The sequence below is a fragment of the Gossypium raimondii genome, chromosome 1 (genome assembly GCF_025698545.1).
Source record: "Gossypium raimondii isolate GPD5lz chromosome 1, ASM2569854v1, whole genome shotgun sequence".
In the NCBI taxonomy this organism is placed as follows: Eukaryota; Viridiplantae; Streptophyta; class Magnoliopsida; order Malvales; family Malvaceae; genus Gossypium; species Gossypium raimondii.
In genome coordinates, this window is record NC_068565.1 from 29,562,139 (window position 1) to 29,583,482 (window position 21,344).

Sequence of the window (21,344 nt, forward strand, 5' to 3'; positions counted from 1 at the left end):
CACTTCGGTGCTCTCTTTGGCATGGTAGATGTTGGAAAAAACAGGTTTAGAAAACGTAGCGAAAAATAAATTTAGGGAAAAACTAGACTTTTAAAATTTTTTCAAAATAAGATCTTGGTTGTGATATCTAAAATAATAAATATTTAATCAAAATTGTACCTTTTCGATTCGTCTAGGATGAGCTCTTCGACCAAGTATTCTTCTCCACTATCCTCAAGCTCACGACTGTCGAGTGTGGGCTTGTTTTGAATAAAAAAATTCAAAAAATTACAATGGGGTAATTTCATAATTTTTCTAAACTTTTGGGTCAAGTTGTAAATCAAAAAAATATCTCTAAAATTTTTCTAAAATAATCTCTTCAGAGAATTTTCTCTCTACAACTTTCTATTAAATTCAAGTATGTGTAAATAATGACTCAAGGCTCTCTTTATATAGGGAGAGTTTAGAGAGTTTAACTATGATTAAACTTAATCATTTTAATATTAAATTAATATAATAGTTATCAAGATAAAAATTAGATTAAATTTAATATTAAATCTTATTAAAATAATAGAATATTATCTACAAGATAAACATTAAATTAAATTTAATATTAAACCATTAAAATAATATCATTTTTGAAATAATTTATCTGAAATCAAATTCTTTGGTAGAGTCCCAATAGGAGTGTAACTCTTCCACTACTCAACTACTGACGTTCAATCGTCGTCGGCCACTGGGACACTGCCCTGTCCGATGATGTAGGAGCGACACCCTTATGGCACCTCGAGCCGATTCGATTGTTATCGGTTTAGTCCGGGTCAATGACGACCTGACCGGTTCGGTCTAGCCACTAGTTGGATTGTCGGCTCAGTTTCACATACCGGGTCCAGTTTGACTAATTTTTGGGTCTTGGTCTCGATTTTAGACTCTCGAGCCTAATTTATGATCTAAGGTCTAACTTTCAAGTTCAATTACCCATTGGGCCAATTGTCTGACTTGAAAATTAACTTCCAAAAATATCATATTAATTTTAACTAATTTAATTAATTTAATTTTACTTGATCAAAATTAATTTTTCCAAAAATCAATTAGATTAATTAATTTTTCAAGAAAATTCTTTAATCAAATTCTCTAGTTGAACAATTCTTACGATCACCTAATTTACTTTCACATTGAATAAATCGACTTAATAAAATTATTCCCAAAGTCGTAGAATTTTTTTCTAATTCAACTGCAGTCCAATCGAGATTTTGTTGAGCTAGCGGAGGAACCAATCAAACATATACAATTAGACTCTAGTAATTGTAATTATGTCCAAAAGCATCGTTCCAATAATTCGCAATTACTTAATCATGGAGTCAGTCCACAAGAAGTACCATGATTGAAAACTCCTTTTGTATACTTTTTACGAAAGCAATTCATCCAACTGTTTTCTCCAATGACCTCGTCATGTGTTGTTACCCTCATATGATATCCTTAATTCCTTTGAGTTAAATCAGTTCACTCAATACAATCCTATTTTATCTCATTGTCACCATTGTGTCTTCTTAATGATTAATATGATCACTGTCAACAAATGACTATGATAAATTGAGCTATGAATTTCATTGTTGCTAGTAAAGCCATGCCATACACAAGTCATGTACCCAACATACCGGCTATGGGCTCGATCATCTTTAGAGCATAAGCTTTTACTTATATCAAAGCACACGAGTTGCATATGCATGGTTAGTCATTAACTCAAGATTTAGGTAAATCATACCATGAACGTCACAAGTGAATTAATTCACAAACGGATTCAGAATTAATTCATCTTGGGTCCAATCTAATGTATCATTCTACCAATGAATACATCTATGTCTCTACTCGTGGAGTCAACTACTCCGATAGCCAAGACTAGCCATCTCCCCAATTGGAATTGTAGACAACATAATAATCCTTCTCAGTATTTGAATCAAATGCTTACTTTAATTCTTTTAGGGGATTACGGACTCATTTAGATGATCTACTGTAGTAAGTTGTCTTTCTCGCAATGTAAACGTTCTTACAATGCCACTTATCTTTATTTTGAACTTAGACAATCAATGAGCTAATATTTACTTGTCACAATTTTGCTATGCATGCAAAATATAAAAGATATAAAAACAAAAGACATAATAGTGAAATGTGAAATTAACTTTATTTATTTATTGTTAAAATAAATAGAAAACAATTACATGTTTACTACAATATGGACATATTTCCCGACAATCTCCCATTTGCCCTAGTGAAGTAAATGTGTCTCGTTTCGTATTCCCATATCTTCAACGTGTTTGTTAAAACTCCTAGTTACAAGAGTTTTAGTAAACGGATCCGTAAGGTTACCTTCAGAAGCTACTTTCATCACATCTACAATTCTTTTAACTACTACCTCTTGTATCAAGTGATACTTCCAATCAATGTGTTTTATCCTCTTATGACTTCTCATTTCCTTGGTATTTGCTATTGCAGCACTGTTATCACAATACAATGTTATAGCTTTTTCCATACCAAGAATAACTTCAATTTCGGTTAAGAACTTTAGAAGCTATATTGCTTCTTTCGTTGCCTCAGAAGAAGCCATATACTCGAGCTCCTTATTGGAGTCAGCATTGCAAGTTTGTTTTACACTTCTTTATACTATGGCTCCACAGCCTAGAATAAATACATTTCCTGACTTCGATTTCCTCGAATCTTTACAGGTTTGAAAGTCTGAGTCTGTATATCCAACAGGAGTAAGGTCCTCCTCAAAATACACAAGCATATAATCCCTAGTTCTTTTAAGATACCTTGATATATGCTTCACAGATTGCCAAAGCCTGAGCCTTGGATTTGCCTAATATCGACTAACCATTCCTACTGGGAAACAAATATCTGGATGTGTGCAAAGCATCGCATACGTAAGCAATTTAGGTCTCTAATTCGAAAGTCAATAAACCACATGGAAGTCAACCAACTACTCTCTGTTATCATATTTGATAGTTGTGTAGTTTATTTTCTTTACAATTTAGTCTTTTGCAATTTTAGATAATTAATTAGTATAATCACACTCCTGAATGGCCTGTCGTACTATAGTATCTAGCTAGTAATTGTTTAGACCCTTTATTTGCATGTTTGTAGCTAGAAATACTTAATTGCCGACTCCTTTGGGTTCAATCCTTGGAGTACTCCTGCATCTCATTGCACAAATTATATTACAATTGACCTAATACACTTGCAGACACCACAGATAATGTAACACCCCCTAACCTGAATTGTCGTCGAATTAGGGTTACGAGGCATTACCGATCAAAACACGGTTTAGAACAGTCATTCATTACAATTCAAGCACAAAGTAATATAATCTCCTTTACAATATTTTTCTCGAACTCAACTAATAACCATCCTCCTATTCCTACTAGTCAAATTCGTAAAATTGAATCACATAGTCATTATTTACCAATTAGAACCGTACCTAAATAACCAACCAATCAATCATAAAACATATTCATTTTTTGCCATCATTTAATCATCAAAACGTCACCTATCATAATAGGCATGCTAAACAAATAGCTAATATACATACACTTCACTTACCATGATTCATCTCATAACATAATCCTAAACACAAATTTATCATATATACCATTTCCAAGCCAACTCACATGGCTAGAATTACAATTCAAAATATACCAAAAGTTCACTAGCCTATACATGCCATATACTATATATACAAAGCTTCAAAAGTACAAACAAGATGATCGATAGTGTGATGACGGTTCCTAACGATCCCCGATTCAAAGCTAGCTTCGATAATCTATAAAACAATGTTAATGCATATCGATGCCACTATCCCAAACAGGGTCTTATACGAATCATATACGATGCTAATGTCCTAGACATAATCTTACACATTTTCTTACTTTGATGCCAATGTCTTAGTCTTACACGAAATCACACCTCTGAAGTCTTAATATCATGTTTTCAATATCAAATACATTTTCTAAGGTTCATTCAGAGCTATCGAATTCGTAATTAAATTTTTTGCTTTTTTGATCTATGAATCTCTAACTGATATATTTCTTCCGAAATTCAATATGAAAGAACTCCCAAGTAACTCGTTCCTTTGGAACCACTAATACTAGTGTATTCCACCAGTGATATGCAGTGTCCATTAACAAAGATACAACACATTTGATACATTCATCAGGAGTACAAGATAATTCATCCAACACCCGAATCGTATTATCAAGCCAGAATTCAGCTTGCTCAGCATCATTATCAATAGTAGCTCTGAACTCTTCGACCCCATAATTTCTAATTTTATCAATCGGAGGCTTATTTAATCGCATCGGATCAGTAACTTGAGGTATCACAGGAACTTGCAGGGGTGAAGGTTGTTGAACAACCGGATTCGTTCGAATGAACTTTGTAAACCACTCATTCATCATTTGGAGAAAGGCTTGTTTTGTCTCTCCTTCGTGGCTACTAGCAATAACTCTAGAATCAGATTGCACTGCCCCTTGAGTGGGAGTGGGTGCATTACTTTCCACATCGTCAGCTACGGCTCTATCGGGATCCATTTACTATACAAAAACACATTTTAATTTTAGGAATCATCAAACTATCACAGTTTATATATATGACATGTATAGCTAGACTCACACGCGCTACGTTAGTCCTAGAATCGACTAAATCATAGCTCTGATACCAATCAAATGTAACACCCCTAACCTGAATCCGTCACTGAAACACGGTTTAGAACAGTCATTCATTACAATTCAAGCATAAAGTAATATAATCTCCTTTACAATTTTTTTTCCGAATTCAACTGATAACCATCCTCTTATTCCTTCTAGTCAAATTCGTAAAATTAAACCACGTAGTCATTATTTACCAATTAGAAACGTACCTAAATAACCAATCAATCAATCATACAACATATTCATTCTTTGCTATCATTTAATCATCAAAACGTCACCTATCATAATAAGCATGCTAAACACATAGCTAATATACATACACTTCAATTACCATGATTCATCTCATAACATAATCCTAAACACAACTCTATCATATATACCATTTCCAAGCCAACTCACATGGCTAGAATTACAATTCAAAATATACCAAAAGTTCACTAGCCTATACATGTCATATACCATATATACAAAGCTTCAAAAGTACCAATAAGATGATCGATAGTGTGATGACATTTCCCGACAATCCCCGAATCCGAGCTAGCTTCGTTAATCTATAAAATAGTGGAAGAATGCACAAAGTAAGCTTTGGAAGCTTAGTAAGCCATAAGCAAATAAATCATTTCAATGATATTTATAATTCAATTCAACTAGGTCGAATTCAAATATATCTCAAACACATATACATTTAACTAACTTATATAAATTCATATTATTACATTAAGTACTAAAATTACCTTTATATTTCATAAACATATAACTTCTCACATACCTAAACCATTCAGCTCAAATTCACATTCAGATTTGTTAAGAACACACAGAAATCATATAAAACTCATACAATGCCATATCAGGGATATGGTCTTACATGTTAACGCATATCGATGCCACTGTCCCAGACAGGGTCTTATACGAATCATATACGATGCCAATGTTCCAAACATGGTCTTACACATTTTCTTACTTCGATGCCAATGTCCCAGACATGGTCTTACTCGAAATCACACCTCCTAAGTCCTAATATCATGTCTTCAATATCAAATACATTTTCTAAGGTTTATTCAGAGCTATCAACTTCGTAATTAAATCATTTCATACTCGAAACCAATCATCCAATGCTCAAATGACACGAGTCACAAAGGCCCAATTCAAGCTCAAGGACGTGATGGGCTCAAATTACCACAAGGCCCAATAACGAGGTCAAAGGCCAGACAAATGCGTTCAAAACTAAATGGAACCATTCAAGAATTTATTAGCAAGGCCTTAGATGCGTACACAAAGGAAAAAGAAAATCAAGATTCATTTTCTTGTTTTCAAGAAAATCAAGAAACCGAATCTTGGTCCAATTTTGCTGTTTTGAGCGATTTCAAGAATTAAGAAAATCAAGATTTCAAATCTTGGAAATCTTGGTCCAAGAAATCGAATCTTGCAGCTAAGGTGCATTGGATCTTAATTACGAGCATCAACGAACCAATTTCGGGAGAGAACGGATTACAAGCCCAAATGCTTGAAGAAACGTCCCAATAAGATGTTCCAAGCCCAATCAAGAAATTTAAATTAGACTTAGTTGAAAATCAGGCCAAATTGTCAAAGTGGCCCAATTTGTTAAGTTTTAATTCTTTAAATACTTAGTTTTAATTTTTAGACTTTATGAATAAATTTCTATGTAAAAATTCAGTCCAAGAGGCCCATTTAAAGTCCTTGGCCGAATTTCCCCTTGAAAGTAAAAAAAAATTAGGTTTTTTTTTAGTATTCCTATTAGGACTAGGAAAATAGTTAGAAGGCCTATATGTATGGCTGGCCAGCCACCCTTATACACATTACACTTGAATAATACATTGAAATCAGATTTGTTTTGTTAAGTGAAAATTCTCTTTGAGTTCTCCAAGAATTTTCTCTTGAGTTTTCTTTAGAAGGAGTTTTAACAATCTTTTCGATTGTGAGAGCCATCTTCAACCTTCTTCTTGCCATTGTTCTTCATTGGAGGGAAGATTAGAGCCGTTTGAAGGGAGTTGTGAAATCTTTCTAGATTTCAAGGCTTCTTAGGACTTTCTTTATTTTCTTGGTGTTCAATCTTTTTTTAATTTTCTGCTTGTGTCGATTTCATTATCTAACTTGTTTAAACTTTCTTGTTGCATCTCCAGCCCCGTTCAACCTTCAAGAATCTATTCGGCATCAACCTTAGACAACAAGAAATGTTTTTGATTCACAAATCCCCTCTTTCTTGCCGTCCAAACCCTAGATCTAGTTGATGTCGTGATCTGTTGAGTTTTTTTTGAAATTAACTTGTTGTTTTGTGTTCTTCTTTTCAGATTCGGCTGTTTGGAGCCTATCTTGAATTCAATTTCGTGATCTTGGCTTCCAAGATTAGCTATTCATAAGTGTTTTTATTTCTTGGCTGATCTTTTATTGATTTGGGTATTTTCGTTTTAGATCTAATTGATTCTAAGCCGAATTTTCTGTTTCGTTTCAGATCCAAGCGTTTAGCGTGGTCATAGGAGTTTCCCGTGACTTGACAACTAGATCTTGGTCTGCGCGCAACCCTCTATCATTTGGTATCAGATTTTGGGCGTTTTGGGTGTTCTTGGGTGATTTCTAAATTGATCTCCTTTTAAAAACATTAAACAGTAGTTTTTACCCAGAAAAATTTTTAGAAAAAAATGCATTTGAGTGGGTAAACGTTTTTCAATTGGTTTGAAATTTTACATGCATATTTTTGGCACTGTGATAGAATATTAAAAAATATTTCCCGCAAAAAATTCAGTAGAAAAAGTCAAAAAAATTGAAAAATACGAAATCAAGTAAAAATTAAAAAAAATATTCAGCGGATTGAGTTTTGGTGCCAAAACTTTCCAGATCAAAAATAAAATATTTAAGGACATTCCAGTTTAAATTTTGTGATTTTTGGAGATCAGAAACACCTCGAACGAAGTTGTCAAGTTACTCCGCAGTTTTTCGGGTTTTCGGGTATCAGTAATTTTTTATTGATTCTTAGCTGTAGGTTTTCATTTGTTTTGCTTTTATTCTTCCTTTACACTATCTAACACCTTCTTGTTTCTTGTGTTAGTAAGATTTAAAAGTGTGCACAATTCTTCCTCTGTGCAACACAAATCAATTGGTGTCTCGTCACTTTTTGGATTCATAGTGCAATTAGGATTCTTTGGTAGTTACGGTTCATATACTTTCTAATTGATTGATATAGACTCTAATAAAGAACTCACAAGATTGAATTCTACCTCTTTGAGAATTTGATTTTCCTTTTTGAGTGATTAACGGTGAGGTTTGTTAATTTTTTTTCGAGTGTTGATTGTTTGTTTTGCAGGTTTTGAAATAAGATGTCTAGAATTGGTCAAGACGATGATGAGAATAATGACCATAATGAGGTCCTTGTAGTCCGCCGCACCCTTAACATCCAAATGAGAGACGATGTTGATAATCAAAGGACCAATATTTTCCATTCTAGGTGTTTTATAAAAGGTAACTTATGTTCACTTGTTATTGATAGTGGGAGTTGTTCGAATGTAGTGAGCAGTTATTTGGTGGATTCTTTAAAGTTACCTTGTACCGAGCACCCTAAGCCGTATCACCTTCAGTGGCTTAATGAATGCTCGAAAGTTAAAGTTACAAAACAGGCGTTGATCACTTTTAAGCTCGTGAATTACGAGGATAAGGTATGGTATGATGTGGTCCCAATGCATGCGACACACTTGCTCCTTGGACGGCCTTGGCAATTTGATCGTGATGTTACACACCAAGGCAAGCTCAATAGATACTCTCCTGTGTTTAAAGGCCAAAAATTCACTTTTGCTCCTTTAAAGATCAATTAAAGATGATGAAATTTTGTGAGGGGGTGAGGGAGAAAGGAAAAATAAAAAAGATAGAGAGAAAAGAGGCTAGTAGTGAAAAAAGTCAAAATTTAAATAGCCCAAAGGTGAGTGAATCCGCAAGTAGTAAAACTTGAGTGAAAATTTTGATGGCAACAAAAAAAGATGTGCGGAGAGCCCTACTCAATAAACAGCCTTGTATCCATGTGAGGTTTAGGCAAAACTATTTATCTTTATCTAACATTAACGAAAAATTGCCTAGTGTGTTTCAATGTCTTTTGCAGGATTATGAGGATGTTTTTAGTGAGGCCCCTAAAGGTTTACCACCTTTAAGTAGGATAAAACACTTTCATTGGCCACATATGAAGAAGGAAGTCAAAAAGGTTCCCAAAAGACCAAAAGATAACTTTCAACTTCAATACCTTTCCGATGAAAGACGCTTTCATACAATCAACATAGGCAAAGATGAAATCACACTACATGAGCCTGAAGGTAAGTGAGGTAAGGAAATTTTAGCAACCGAGTCCCGTGCAGATTTGAAAATTATTGATAAAACTTTTCGTGACTGAGTTCTTAAAAGATCCCCTCATTTCGATCCGATTAATTGTTATTCTTCGATTGTGATTGATAAAGTCATTACAAAAGGAAGCGTGAGTTTTTATTCTCTTGATTTGCCTTGTGTAAAATCTGAGAATTTGTGCAAATCTATTTTGGTGAATAAAAAAAGTTTTGAATGTATGTTGGTATGTATGCGAAAATCCTCATGGTTTAACTTGATTGGTTTAATGAAATCTTTGTTACACTTCGGCATGACTAATCAAAATCAAGTTTTTAAACCCGAAATCTGTTTTGGTATATTTTGTTGGAAAATTAAGCATCATCTATTGTGTGCAAATACTTTTTATTGTTTTGATACTTGGTTTTTGAATAAGGTAACGAAATTTGCCAAATTTGTTTTCAACTTATATTCATGCCTTAAACAGTTTCTGTGGTTATACATGAAGTTTGAGTTCCATTTGATAAAGTTAACTCAACAACGGAGCTTCGACTACACTATGCTTCCGATGAACAAATGTTTGTATTAAATGGAAAAGGTAAAATCGACCCTTATTCTTCTGCTTATAAAGGTAAGATGCTTGAAACTTTTGAAACACCTTTGTACTCCTCAGATATTGACAAAGATCGAGTTGATGATTTAAGTTTTGTAAAACACTTAGATCAAAACGTGTTTGACTGTCCTATTTTATTTATTGATGATCTATCTGTTTTGATGGTTGATAAAAAGATTATTGTTTTTGATAATTTTTATGATGCATGTGTGAGTGAATCTATAGTCTGTCGATTAATGCATGGTATGATTGTGCAACTCTGTGAACCGTGTGAACTTTTTCAAATACCTACTTGTGATGATTACGTTTACCATTTGATTTATTACTCGCGATTTATTCATGGTTTGTGGAAACAATTTGAGATGATTGAATGCATTAAAACATGTCTATCTTTGTTTCAAATATTTGACGAGGAATTTGCGAGTAAATTAGCTTATTTGCATGGTTATCTGAATCTGTCCATTCGCATGCGTTACACTTGTTTTGTTATGCTTATGATTGGACTACAAGTTTGTTTGCGTTGCTATTTACTAACTAATGACTATTCTTTTCAGTGGACTCAATTGCCATTAGTCCCGTTCGATTGAGGAAAGTCGAGTCCATTTGATTTTTCAGATTCGAGGACGAATCTTTTTGAGGAAGGGGGGAATGATACGAGTCACAAAGGCCTAATTCAAGCTCAAGGACGTGATGGGCTCAAATTACCACAAGGCCCAATAACGAGGTCAAAGACCAGACAAATGCGTTCAAAACTAAATGGAACCATTCAAGAATTTATTAGCAAGGCCTTAGATGTGTATACGAAGGAAAAAGAAAATCAAGATTCACTTTCTTGTTTTCAAGAAAATCAAGAAACTGAATCTTCGTCCAATTTTGCTGTTTTGAGCGATTTTAAGAATCAAGAAAATCAAGATTTCAAATCTTGGAAATCTTGGTCCAAAAAACCGAATTTTGCAGCTAAGGCGCATTGGATCTCAGTTACGAGCATCAACGAACCAATTTCAGGAGAGAACGAATTACAAGCCCAAATGCTTGAAGAAACGACCCAATAAGATGTTCCAAGCCCAATCAAGAAATTTAAATTAGACTTAGTTGAAAATCAAGCCAAATTGTCAAAGTGGCCCAATTTGTTAAGTTTTAATTCTTTAAATACTTAGTTTTAATTTTTAGACTTTATGAATAAATTTCTATGTACAAATTCAATCCAAGAGGCCCAATTAAAGTCCTTGGTCGAATTTCCCCTTGAAAGTAAAAAAAATAGATTTTTTTTTTAGTTTTCCTATTAGAACTAGGAAAATAGTTAGAAGGCCAATATGTATGGCTTGGCCAACGACCCTTATACACATTACACTTGAATAATACATTGAAATCAGATTTGTTTTGTTGGGTGAAAATTCTCTTTGAGTTCTCCAAGAATTTTCTCTTGAGTTTTCTTTAGAAGGAGTTTTAACAATCTTTTCGATTGTGGGAGCCATCTTCAACCTTCTTCTTGCCATTGTTCTTCATTGGAGGGAAGATTAGAGCCGTTTGAAGGGAGTTGTGAAATCTTTCTGGATTTCAAGGCTTCTTAGGACTTTCTTTATTTTCTTGCTGTTCAATCTTTTTTTAATTTTCTGCTTGTGTCGATTTCATTATCTAACTTGTTTAAACTTTCTTGTTGCGTCTCCAGTCTCGTTCAACCTTCAAGAATCTGTTCGGCATCAACCTTAGACAACAAGAAACGTTTTTGATTCACAAATCCCCTCTTTCTTGCCATCCAAACCCTAGATCTAGTTGATTTCGTGAGCTGCTGAGTTTTTTTTTTTGAAATTAACTTGCTGTTTTGTGTTCTTCTTTTCAGATTCGGCTGTTTGGAGCCTATCTTGAATTCAATTCCGTGATCTTGGCTTCCAAGATTAGCTATTCATAAGTGTTTTTAATTCTTAGTTGATCTTTTATTGATTTGGGTATTTTCGTTTCAGATCTAATTGATTCTAAGTCGAATTTTCTGTTTCGTTTTAGATCCAAGCGTTTAGCGTGTTCATAAGAGTTTCCCGTGACTTGACAACTCGATCTTGGTCCGCGCGCAACCCTCTATCATCAAATCAATTCAACAATATATATATACATATTCATATACGAATCAGATTCAAGAATGTATAATCATATACAAATCAATTTGGCAATGGATAACCATATATGAATCAAGTTCGGGAATGTATAATCATATACAAATTAATTCAGCAACTTATATCCATATACAATTCAATTTCAACAATGTATAACCATATACAAATTAATTTCAAAAAAGTATAATCATATACTGAATCAATTCAAGAACTTATCTTCATATACAAATCAATTTCGACAATGTATAACCATATACAAATAAATTTCAGCAATGTATAATTATATACGAATCAATTCGCAACTTATCTTCATATATAAATCAATTTCGATAATGTATAACCATATACAAATAAATTTCAACAATGTATAATTATATACGAATTAATTCGGCAATGTATAAAACAATCAAATTCGACAATATATATATCTATAATTAATCAAATTCGGCCACGTATATAACATTTACATTTAAATTCAAAAACATTTTTTTTACTTATGAACTTACCTCGTTTGGAAACGAACGGATCAGAATGACTATTCGACAACTTTCGATTTTCCCCGATTCAAATCTAATTTCTTCCTTTCTTGATCTAAATCAATTCAAATTTAACTTATTTAGAGACATATTCATTCAATTTAATCCAAAAACACATAAAAGAGCATTTTGTACTTTAGCCCCTAACATTTCACATTTTTACAATTTAGCCCCTATTTCACAAAATCACAAATTACACAAAATTTTAATACACCCATGCTTAGACAAATTTATTAGAGGTCCCTAGCAGCCTAAAACTTGCATTTATTTCACATTTCAACCACTCAATTTACACATTTCTCAATTTAATCCCTATTTGACATTTTCATAAAAAATCACTTTATAAAATATGAAAATTTAACATTAAATATTCATATTTCACCATTAAACATCAAAGAACACATAAGCTTGTCAATGGCAACTATCAAAATCTTTAACAGTTTTGAAATCGAAGACACGGGTTAGATAGTACTAGTTGCAACGACTCCAAAAACATAAAAATCATTAAAAATGGGACAAAAATACTCACCATGCACCCAAGGATACCATGGCCGAACCTTGATAGCTTAAATGGTATTCTTCCTTAGCCAAAATCGGTTGAAGATGGTGAAGAAAGATGATAACTATGTTTTGTTTTATTTAATTTATATTTATTTACTAATTTATTTTAATGCCATTAATGAAATCATTAGAAAATCATATAATGGATGACCATTTATGTCATTATCCACTAACTATGGTCTAATCACATCATAAGGACCTCACATTTAATTAATCATAGCAATTGAGCATTTTAACAAATAATATGCAACTTTTGTATTTTACGCGATTAAGTTCTTTTATCAAATTAACTAACCAATCGGTAAAATGAAATCATGAAATTTTAACACATATCAAATAACATCCTCTAAACACAAAAAATAATATTAAAATAATTTTACGACCTCAGTTTTGTGGTTTTGAAACCACTATTCTGATTTAGCTAAAATTGAGCTGTTACATATAATTAGTTTAATTTGATTGTTGTTATTAGTGTTGGTTCTCTCTCAATCATGGTGCTCGCGCGCCGAGAATTGGCAAGGCGGTCATTTATTTAATGCCCTCATACGCTATGAGTTTATATTAAATCATAGGACTATAAGGAATTGAAAAATGATTAATAAACCATGTGACTAAACTAGTTCAAGGAAATTGACATACGAAAAGTATGAGATGAGAATTTAAACCACATTTATGTTAATTATAATTACACTGTAAATTAGTAAAGAGTGAGTAAGGCCTTAAAGGTGAATTAAACCTCATAAACCTCAAGCTAAGTTGAGTATCTTCCTTGATTTCTTACACATAGATTAACATGTTGTTTCTTACACATAGATTTGATTGTGGATTTTGAGAAGCCACGTTCGTTTCGAAAGATTTTATCACCTTTGCGAAGTTGAAGAGTATGTTTTAATACTAAGTTCTTATCTCTTATAGCATGGCATGTACATAAGTTAAGTTTTAGTCAATATTAAGTTTATAAGTTTGATTTTTACTTAATAGAGTCTATACTATTTTAGAGATTTCAATTTAAGTCTCAATGTTTTGTAAAAATTGTATAAGTTCCTCAAATTACAAATTGTGTTATATGAACTTTGAAAACGATACAAGTGTCTTATGAACTCATGAGTATGATTTATTGATGTTTGAAGTAAGTTCAAGAAGGAGTTCAAATGTTTTCAAGTATTCTTGAGCTCTATTTTGTGCTTACATGTAAATGAGATGTTTCAGGATGATTTTGGTGTGTTTTAATATTGTTTTTAAGTTTCCCTACTTCAAATCTCTAGACACGCATGTTCTTAAGACTCAAATTTTGCTCCGAAGGTCTAAGGTCTCAAGACTTGCACCCAAGTCTCGAGATTTTTAAACATCAAAGTCTAAATCCACAATTCTACACACAAGTATCGAGATTTTTATCCCAAGTCCCAAGACTTACATGGTAAGTCTCGATACTTTGTTGGCTAAGTCTCAAGACCTGCAATCGCTGCACCCATACAATATTTTATCGGTTTGTGCCCCTAGCAACCCGTTTTATGTTTTAGGGATGTCCAAACCTTAAAGAAATATTCCGAAATGATTTTTAAAATGAAATTAAACTTCTTGAAGGTTGAAATGTGGTTTAAGGGAAATTTTATTAGATTCTTAAAAGAAAAACTTTGAAACCGGAGGTGAAATGGGTAAAGGGTGTAACACACAAATAACTCTGTAGATATAATACAGCCTTCGAGAATTTGTGATTCCCGCCAAAATTTAGGCTTGGTTATTGGCTGAAGTTTTTACAAATTGAAACCGACTATTTTTAATGCTTTGAATAGGAGAATTATTGATCATCCTCTCCTCAAAATCTTATATAGACATATATTATTTGCGCGTAACTGTGAATATGTATATGATACATTTCCCTGTTTCTCTATGGCCAAAATTATCCCATTAAAAGAAAATTAAACATGATATATCATCCCCACCTCCAACGTAGATGCATGGGGTACACTTAACGCATAGGTTGATAGTCGGCTGTTTCTCCTCAAGAATTCATACCCATAGTTAATTACAAGCTTTTTTATCAGGCTAGATCCTTGCTTGGCTTTGACATATGAGTGCCCTAGTATGTATGCTATCCCAGCTTCCCTAGCTTCCATTAGTTCCTGCAACTCTTCCCTTGCACCAGTATCTATCTCCGGGCTCTTTGGCACAATAAACCGTACTCTTTTTCTCAGTTTTATTACAGGAGGTGGTGACCATATCTCCTTCAACTCTGATGGACCAGCTGCCTCTATGTTGTCTGCATCATCCTCCCTCATCTGAACCCCTTCTGTATGGCTAGAACATGTTCCGACGACTGTCATTTTATCATCATCTTTCACCAGATCTTCATTAACACTACCAGGAGCAACACTTTCTGACCGTATAAACTCCGCTATACTGCAAACAAGATCTTTCTCAAACTCCATGTCATCTTTATGAACATCGCGATACCCGTATCGTACGATGCACCTATAAAGCCTGTACTCCCTAGGTCCAATATGACCGACTAGAAACCGTTCCTCAGGTTTAACATGAGGAACTGGGACAGATTTGATGCAAAGAAAAACTAGGACCTGATGGAAGGCTGGAAGGTTGGTGACAAAGTGGGAGAAGATTGCAGGGATTCCGGATACGAGCTCAGTGTGGACAAGTCCAATCCCACGAACCCGTACTATGCCTAGACTCGGACCCAAGCTAAGTAGCCAGTTGATGGATACCTTGTTTTGAACATCGAACTCATATTTTTTCAGTGTGCCATAGTGCCAAACACACATGATTATAAGGAAGATGAAAGCAAGGGCAATCGGAACCCAGGCCCCTTCAAGGAACTTGGTGAGGGAAGCAGTGAAGTAGAGTGCTTCGATTGTGCCAAAAAAGAAAACAAAGCCTATTGCCAAGAATACACTCTTTTGCCAGCATAAAACAATTACCAAAGACATCAGGCAGGTAGTGACCAGCATCACAGTTATAACAGCCAAACCTATCCAAAAAGAAACACGAAGAGTCAAAATTACTAGTACAAATGCAGATACAAAAAGACTATCCAATTTACGTTTCATAATTCAGAATATGTTTTCAAGGAAAGACGGATATCAAATATGTAACATTGTTTCTCAATATTAAAATAATAAATGAAGCAACAAATTCCCTACTCCTGTCTCCTATTGCCTCAAACACCAATAATTTAGTGCCAAACTTTCAGGCAACTTTAATTATATCAAGACCGATCCATGTAGAATTTCCTTAGATTTAGGAAGAGGTGAATCGTTTTCCATTTCTGCTTTCAGTCTCGCATATAGGCAATGTCATGATCTCATATCCACATATATGGCTGGAAACAGAAAACATCCTTGTCTATGTTGCACCAGTATAGATGCTCACAATTATTATAAATTGTTGGCACTTTAGTGGTTAGTAGAGTTAGCATGGAGATTAAGAATTTAACCCATAGCTGCTAGAAAATAGACTCTTTATGATTATGATTTGTTGGCCTCACCAGTGCTCCCGAAGGAGTGAAAACCAAAAGATGAAGGTGATGAACTGGCTTAATAGGATAGGCTAGGACTTCCCTTTTACTAGAATGTCCATCTACTGGAACTACCCTTGATGTAAGCTACCTTGCTTAACCAATTCCACTAATCTTACTAACTCATATCTGTTCCCTTCTTCTGTATCTCCAGGACCTGCCCTTGCCATTTAATGAACTCCAGCCCTTAAATGAAGTATGAGATTTCCTTTAGTGGATGCCATGCAACTCTTAAAAGCAGATGCTGAGAGAAAAGGAACTGATATTGTTGCAAATGGGCCTGATGTAGTTTAGATCTCTATCGTACATGGGGAATTTTCAGACATACAAAATGCAATCTATCAGTAAAGTACAGGTTTTGGTGGGTCCAAAAGAAATACCATGTGTTTCCAGTTTCCAAATATGAAGACATGGTTCAGGCTAGAATATCAAGCTAAGACACAAGATGCTCTGAAGCCCCAAGTTATAAAACCAATCAAACACATTTTTGGAGTGGATTTTCATACCTGATGCATTACCCATGCGCCTCGTGTCTCTAAAGCCAACAGTAACTGCCAAGCATAACACCATCAGGAGCCAGTTAATCTCAGGAATGTAGATCTGACCATGGATTTTGGATGATGTGTGGATTATTTTGACTCTTGGGAAGCAACCAAGGGAAGAGCACTGTTTGATGATGGAGAATGTTCCAGTTATAATAGCTTGGCTTCCAACTACTGCGGCAAGTATGGCTATAACCAGAACGGGCCATCTTAACTTTTCTGAAGCGATAATGTTTTGATAGTTGCAGTTAGCTGAAAACTCACCTATCATCCAAATTAGACTGTCAAGAACGACTTAAGGTACCTACCTGGTACAGATACATAAAATCCAATTCTGTAATCACTTTCGATAATATGATGCTGAGATAGATAGGCAGCTTGCCCCATGTATGCAAGAATCAAGGATGGATAAACCAAAAAGGTGAAAGCAATCTGCAGAAATGAGAATTCCCATTAGATAAAAGCTGTTAATCACAGCATAATTCAAAGGTGAACAATAACCAGCAAGCATGCAACTATAGAAGTTCTTTTGTCTAAATTAAATGCTTCTGATGCCTAAAATTTCATAAAAGAGTAATGAAATTGTCAGTTGGTAATTGAAATGCCTGCATGTGTTTCCTAGAAGATATGTAGTTTTCTCCTGAATGTCAAAACTACACCACGAAGTAAAAAGTAATTAAGATGACATTGTCAACCAAAATCATAATTCAATAGTCCAAACAACTTGCAACAGAATATTTGTTTAATCATCCATGAGACAGAACAGTTGGCTCTTCTCAACAACTCCTACCATGGCAACTAGACTTGTCAATTCTAATCCTAAACGCCGGTTTTTTGAAGTTTGGCTTTGAAGTTCAAATCTCTTTGGTATAGAAATTGAAAATTGAGATGACTTTGTTGAATTTGATTGAAAGCAAACGAATGACTACAAGGAAACTTTAAGTAAAACGTTTTAGTTCCATAAAATGTAAAAACGTATATTTTTTTTTCCAATCATATTAGACAATCAACTATAATTTAAAGAATATAAATTAAAATGTTTAGATGTATTTTTAAATATAGTGTTTTCCCTTTTACCTTTGAATTAAATTCTAATAATATATAAATTGATCAGATTTTAAATTAAATTAGATTTTATTTTAAAACTCAATAATCTGAATTTGAAAAGACCCAAATTCAAATAATCTAAGTGTCCAACCCAAATTATCCAAGCCCAAAATGCCTTGAATCTAGAGATATTTAAACCCTAAATCATATGAACTCAAAATGATCTAAACCCAAAATTGACCCAGCCCGCCTATTAATAGATCTAAATGCTAACTTAGTGTGAAGAAGAAATCCTTAACCATGAACTAAGCATATATACCTTTATTGACAATTGTGAAAAATGTCCAAGATCCGCAAACATAGCCTCTGAACCTGAACAATGAAAATGTAAATAAACTTATAATCAATCTTTTTATTCTCAAATGGTAGCAATACACACAAATAAACATATAACCAAAACCACACGCACTGACCTGTTATACACAATAAAATACCACCCAGAGACATCCAACCTCCTCTCTGGGTTTTCCTAAAAAATTTGTACATGTAATATGGAGAGAGAGCTTGATACACATGAGGATTCCAGTGAATGATATTATATAATCCAATGGCACTGATGCAAAGAAGCCATACTAGAACCACAGGTGCAAACAGAAAACCAACCCTGTGTGTGCCATAATGTTGAAGGGCAAACAAGCCTATCAGTATGATACATGCGACTGGAACCTCTACGTCTGCAAAATTTGTTGAACCTTCATAAGAGGCAGTAGAATGCTATATGGATGACATAGGAAGCGAAGAAAGCTGGTATAAAATCTCAAGGATCAAATAAAGAACGATTTGTATGGAGACATGCACTTGAAAGAGAAATTACAATTAGCAGTCACGGTTAGAAATTCTGCTAAGACCAACTTCCAGAAGCATTTCAACGTGGTCTTTATTTTTAACATTTCATAGGAGCATCAGTAATAGCTTATCTGAAGTGCAATTAATATACTTTGGGCAAAAAGAAGACTATACAACTAAACACTTAGTTGCAAAGCTAAAACGACACTTTGAAGACCACGAATTGTTGTTTAGTGTCAACCTGACGCTAGGGTCCCAGCTAGCACATGAGTACAAATTCTACATGGTTTGAATAAGTTGGCTTATTTTAAAACTAGAATTATTAAGTAGGTCCTTTCTTTAGGAACTATAATTTATCATGCAGGAGCATATTAAGTAACTTGATGCCAAAGGGTGTACTCCTAATGTCTCATATGATTTCCCAAGGTGGGTCAGTGGTTTTGATATAAACTGAAAGTTTCAATTGAAAGCAGAGTATGCAGGCAAAAATATCACTAAAGAGATTCAATCTACTAGTTTGGGTGGACTATGTAACTGTATATGACCCAGTTTAGAATGTTGATTGGAAAGTCTAACCAACTTGAGGTGAAAGGTAAAAACTATGGGTCCCACAATACATATGCTTAATGTTATGAGAGACCAAGATCGAAAAATGAAGATAATCACAGAAATCATGTGCCGTATAGATTAATTGTTGAAGAACTCAACGCCAAGAGACATAATACAAACTTAGAAAAGTCTGGACAACCATCCTAAAACTTGAGAATTACTGAAGCAATCAAAAGGACCTACAATCTCACTTTGTGCTAAAATCCAGCAACGCCAACAGGGATTGGCATCATGGATTATTTATCTAGAAAAAGTACCAAGAAACTTAGCCTACAAGCCGAGCTTTTGTTATCAGCCATGAGTTGTCTTCTCTGGCTAACCAAGAGTATATTTAGAAGCTATAGTTATGTGCAGCCGAAGCAAGTGAAAGGAGAAAGCATCTTACATTTATGATGCTCTTTTGACATTGATAGCTCGAGCCCAGACACCGCAGAGAAAACTGCACAAACAACCCGAACAATCAAACAATCCAGTTTATGACATAATTACCACAAGAAACCAGGGAAAGAAAACTGTAATCACCCGAAATAGCTGGTGTGAGGATACCATCACCAATTACCATACAGGTCCCAATCAAAGCAAGAACAAGCAAGAACCTTTGCAACACCCTATGCTTCTCTAAAGAGGATTTCAACCTTGACCCAAAACTTGATTGTGGTGCCAAACCGATACTATCCTTCTTGTACTCAATCAGCTCTTCATCTGCCAATTGGCAATTGGGCAGTGAGTTGACTCGGGCGTGTCGACACAGCAAGGAGTACAAGGCAAAAGTCCCTCCTTCACCATTATCATCAGCTCTAAGTACTATAAACACATATTTGAGCAAAGGCACCAAAGTGAGAGTCCAGAAAACAAAAGACAAAACCCCATAGATTTCTTCATTTGTCTCCGAGTGTTGAATATCTTCCTCAAATGTGCTTTTGTAAACATATAGGGGGGAAGTGCTTAAATCCCCATAGACTACTCCAAGGCTTTGGTATGCCAAAATCAATACCGTTCTCCATGATTCCTTCTGCAACAATATTAAAAAATAATCCAATTAGAACCCCGAATTAATGTTACTCATTTAACTCCTTGAACGAGTTTTCTTTTTCATCATTCAGTATTTACTTTCAAACTCAAATTTGTGTTTCCCTTTAATGAAAGAACATAAATGGGTTCTCAGTGAAAAAGACAAGCGATTAATACGAATTTGTTAAAAAAAGCATCTTACCTTAGCAAAGTTTTGATAAACACCAGTCTCCAGATCCATGACCGAAGAGATTCAACGAATGCCCATTTGCTAAAGAAGACTCCTCGAGTATATACACAGGGATACAGATACAAACAGATGAAGTCAAGGCCAAAGATCTTTTCTTTTTTTCCTTTCTTCCTCTAGTGACAGAGTTGTATGTATGCAGACAGCAGTTGACCACTCATCAATGGAGACAACATAAACAAGGAAAACTTTCAAAACCCAGAAAAACAGAAGTGAATAACAAGTATAATACTTAGTAGTAAAAACTTGTAGTGATCTAAACAAAACATGAAAAATAAGGACTAGGTGCTATGATTGTTTTGCGTATGAGGCTTCTGGAGAAAGAAAACAAGGAGTAAGAGAGAGAGGCTTGTTGTTTGCTGTGTAGTTGGTGAGGAACGTTTCATGGATTTCTGTTTTATTAATAACTACTAATTAAATAATTTAACAGATGCTTTTGTATGTTTTAATTTTAAATTTTTAAATAATTGAGTATTAATACACAAAAAGACAAAATGTATTTTCTTTTTCCTCCATCCATTAAAACGTAAGTTTTAAAGCCACTTCAAGGCCAAGATAGAGCTCTTATCTTTATTAACTCATCTAACTTTAGTGGTTAAATGCTTAAAAAGTAATTTTATACTAACAGACCTTGAATAAAATACTTCCAGATAAAAAATAGTTTAATTGTTAGCACTATTAAAATTTTTTATTAAA

The 21,344-nt window shown here is 34.1% G+C and overlaps 1 protein-coding gene across 1 annotated transcript; it reads right to left on the bottom strand.

The window, feature by feature from the left end:
• Nucleotides 1–14,630: 14,630 nt before the first annotated feature.
• On the bottom strand, nt 14,631–21,034 carry LOC105785552 (potassium transporter 6). Its single transcript, XM_012611657.2, has 8 exons — nt 20,604–21,034; nt 19,913–20,402; nt 19,776–19,829; nt 18,409–18,669; nt 18,255–18,307; nt 17,197–17,320; nt 16,853–17,107; nt 14,631–15,800 (listed from the first exon to the last, which is right to left on the bottom strand). Exons 1-8 carry the CDS (start codon nt 20,640–20,642, stop codon nt 14,737–14,739), a joined length of 2,340 nt encoding a protein of 779 aa, XP_012467111.1. The 5' UTR covers nt 20,643–21,034; the 3' UTR covers nt 14,631–14,736.
• Nucleotides 21,035–21,344: the final 310 nt, after the last annotated feature.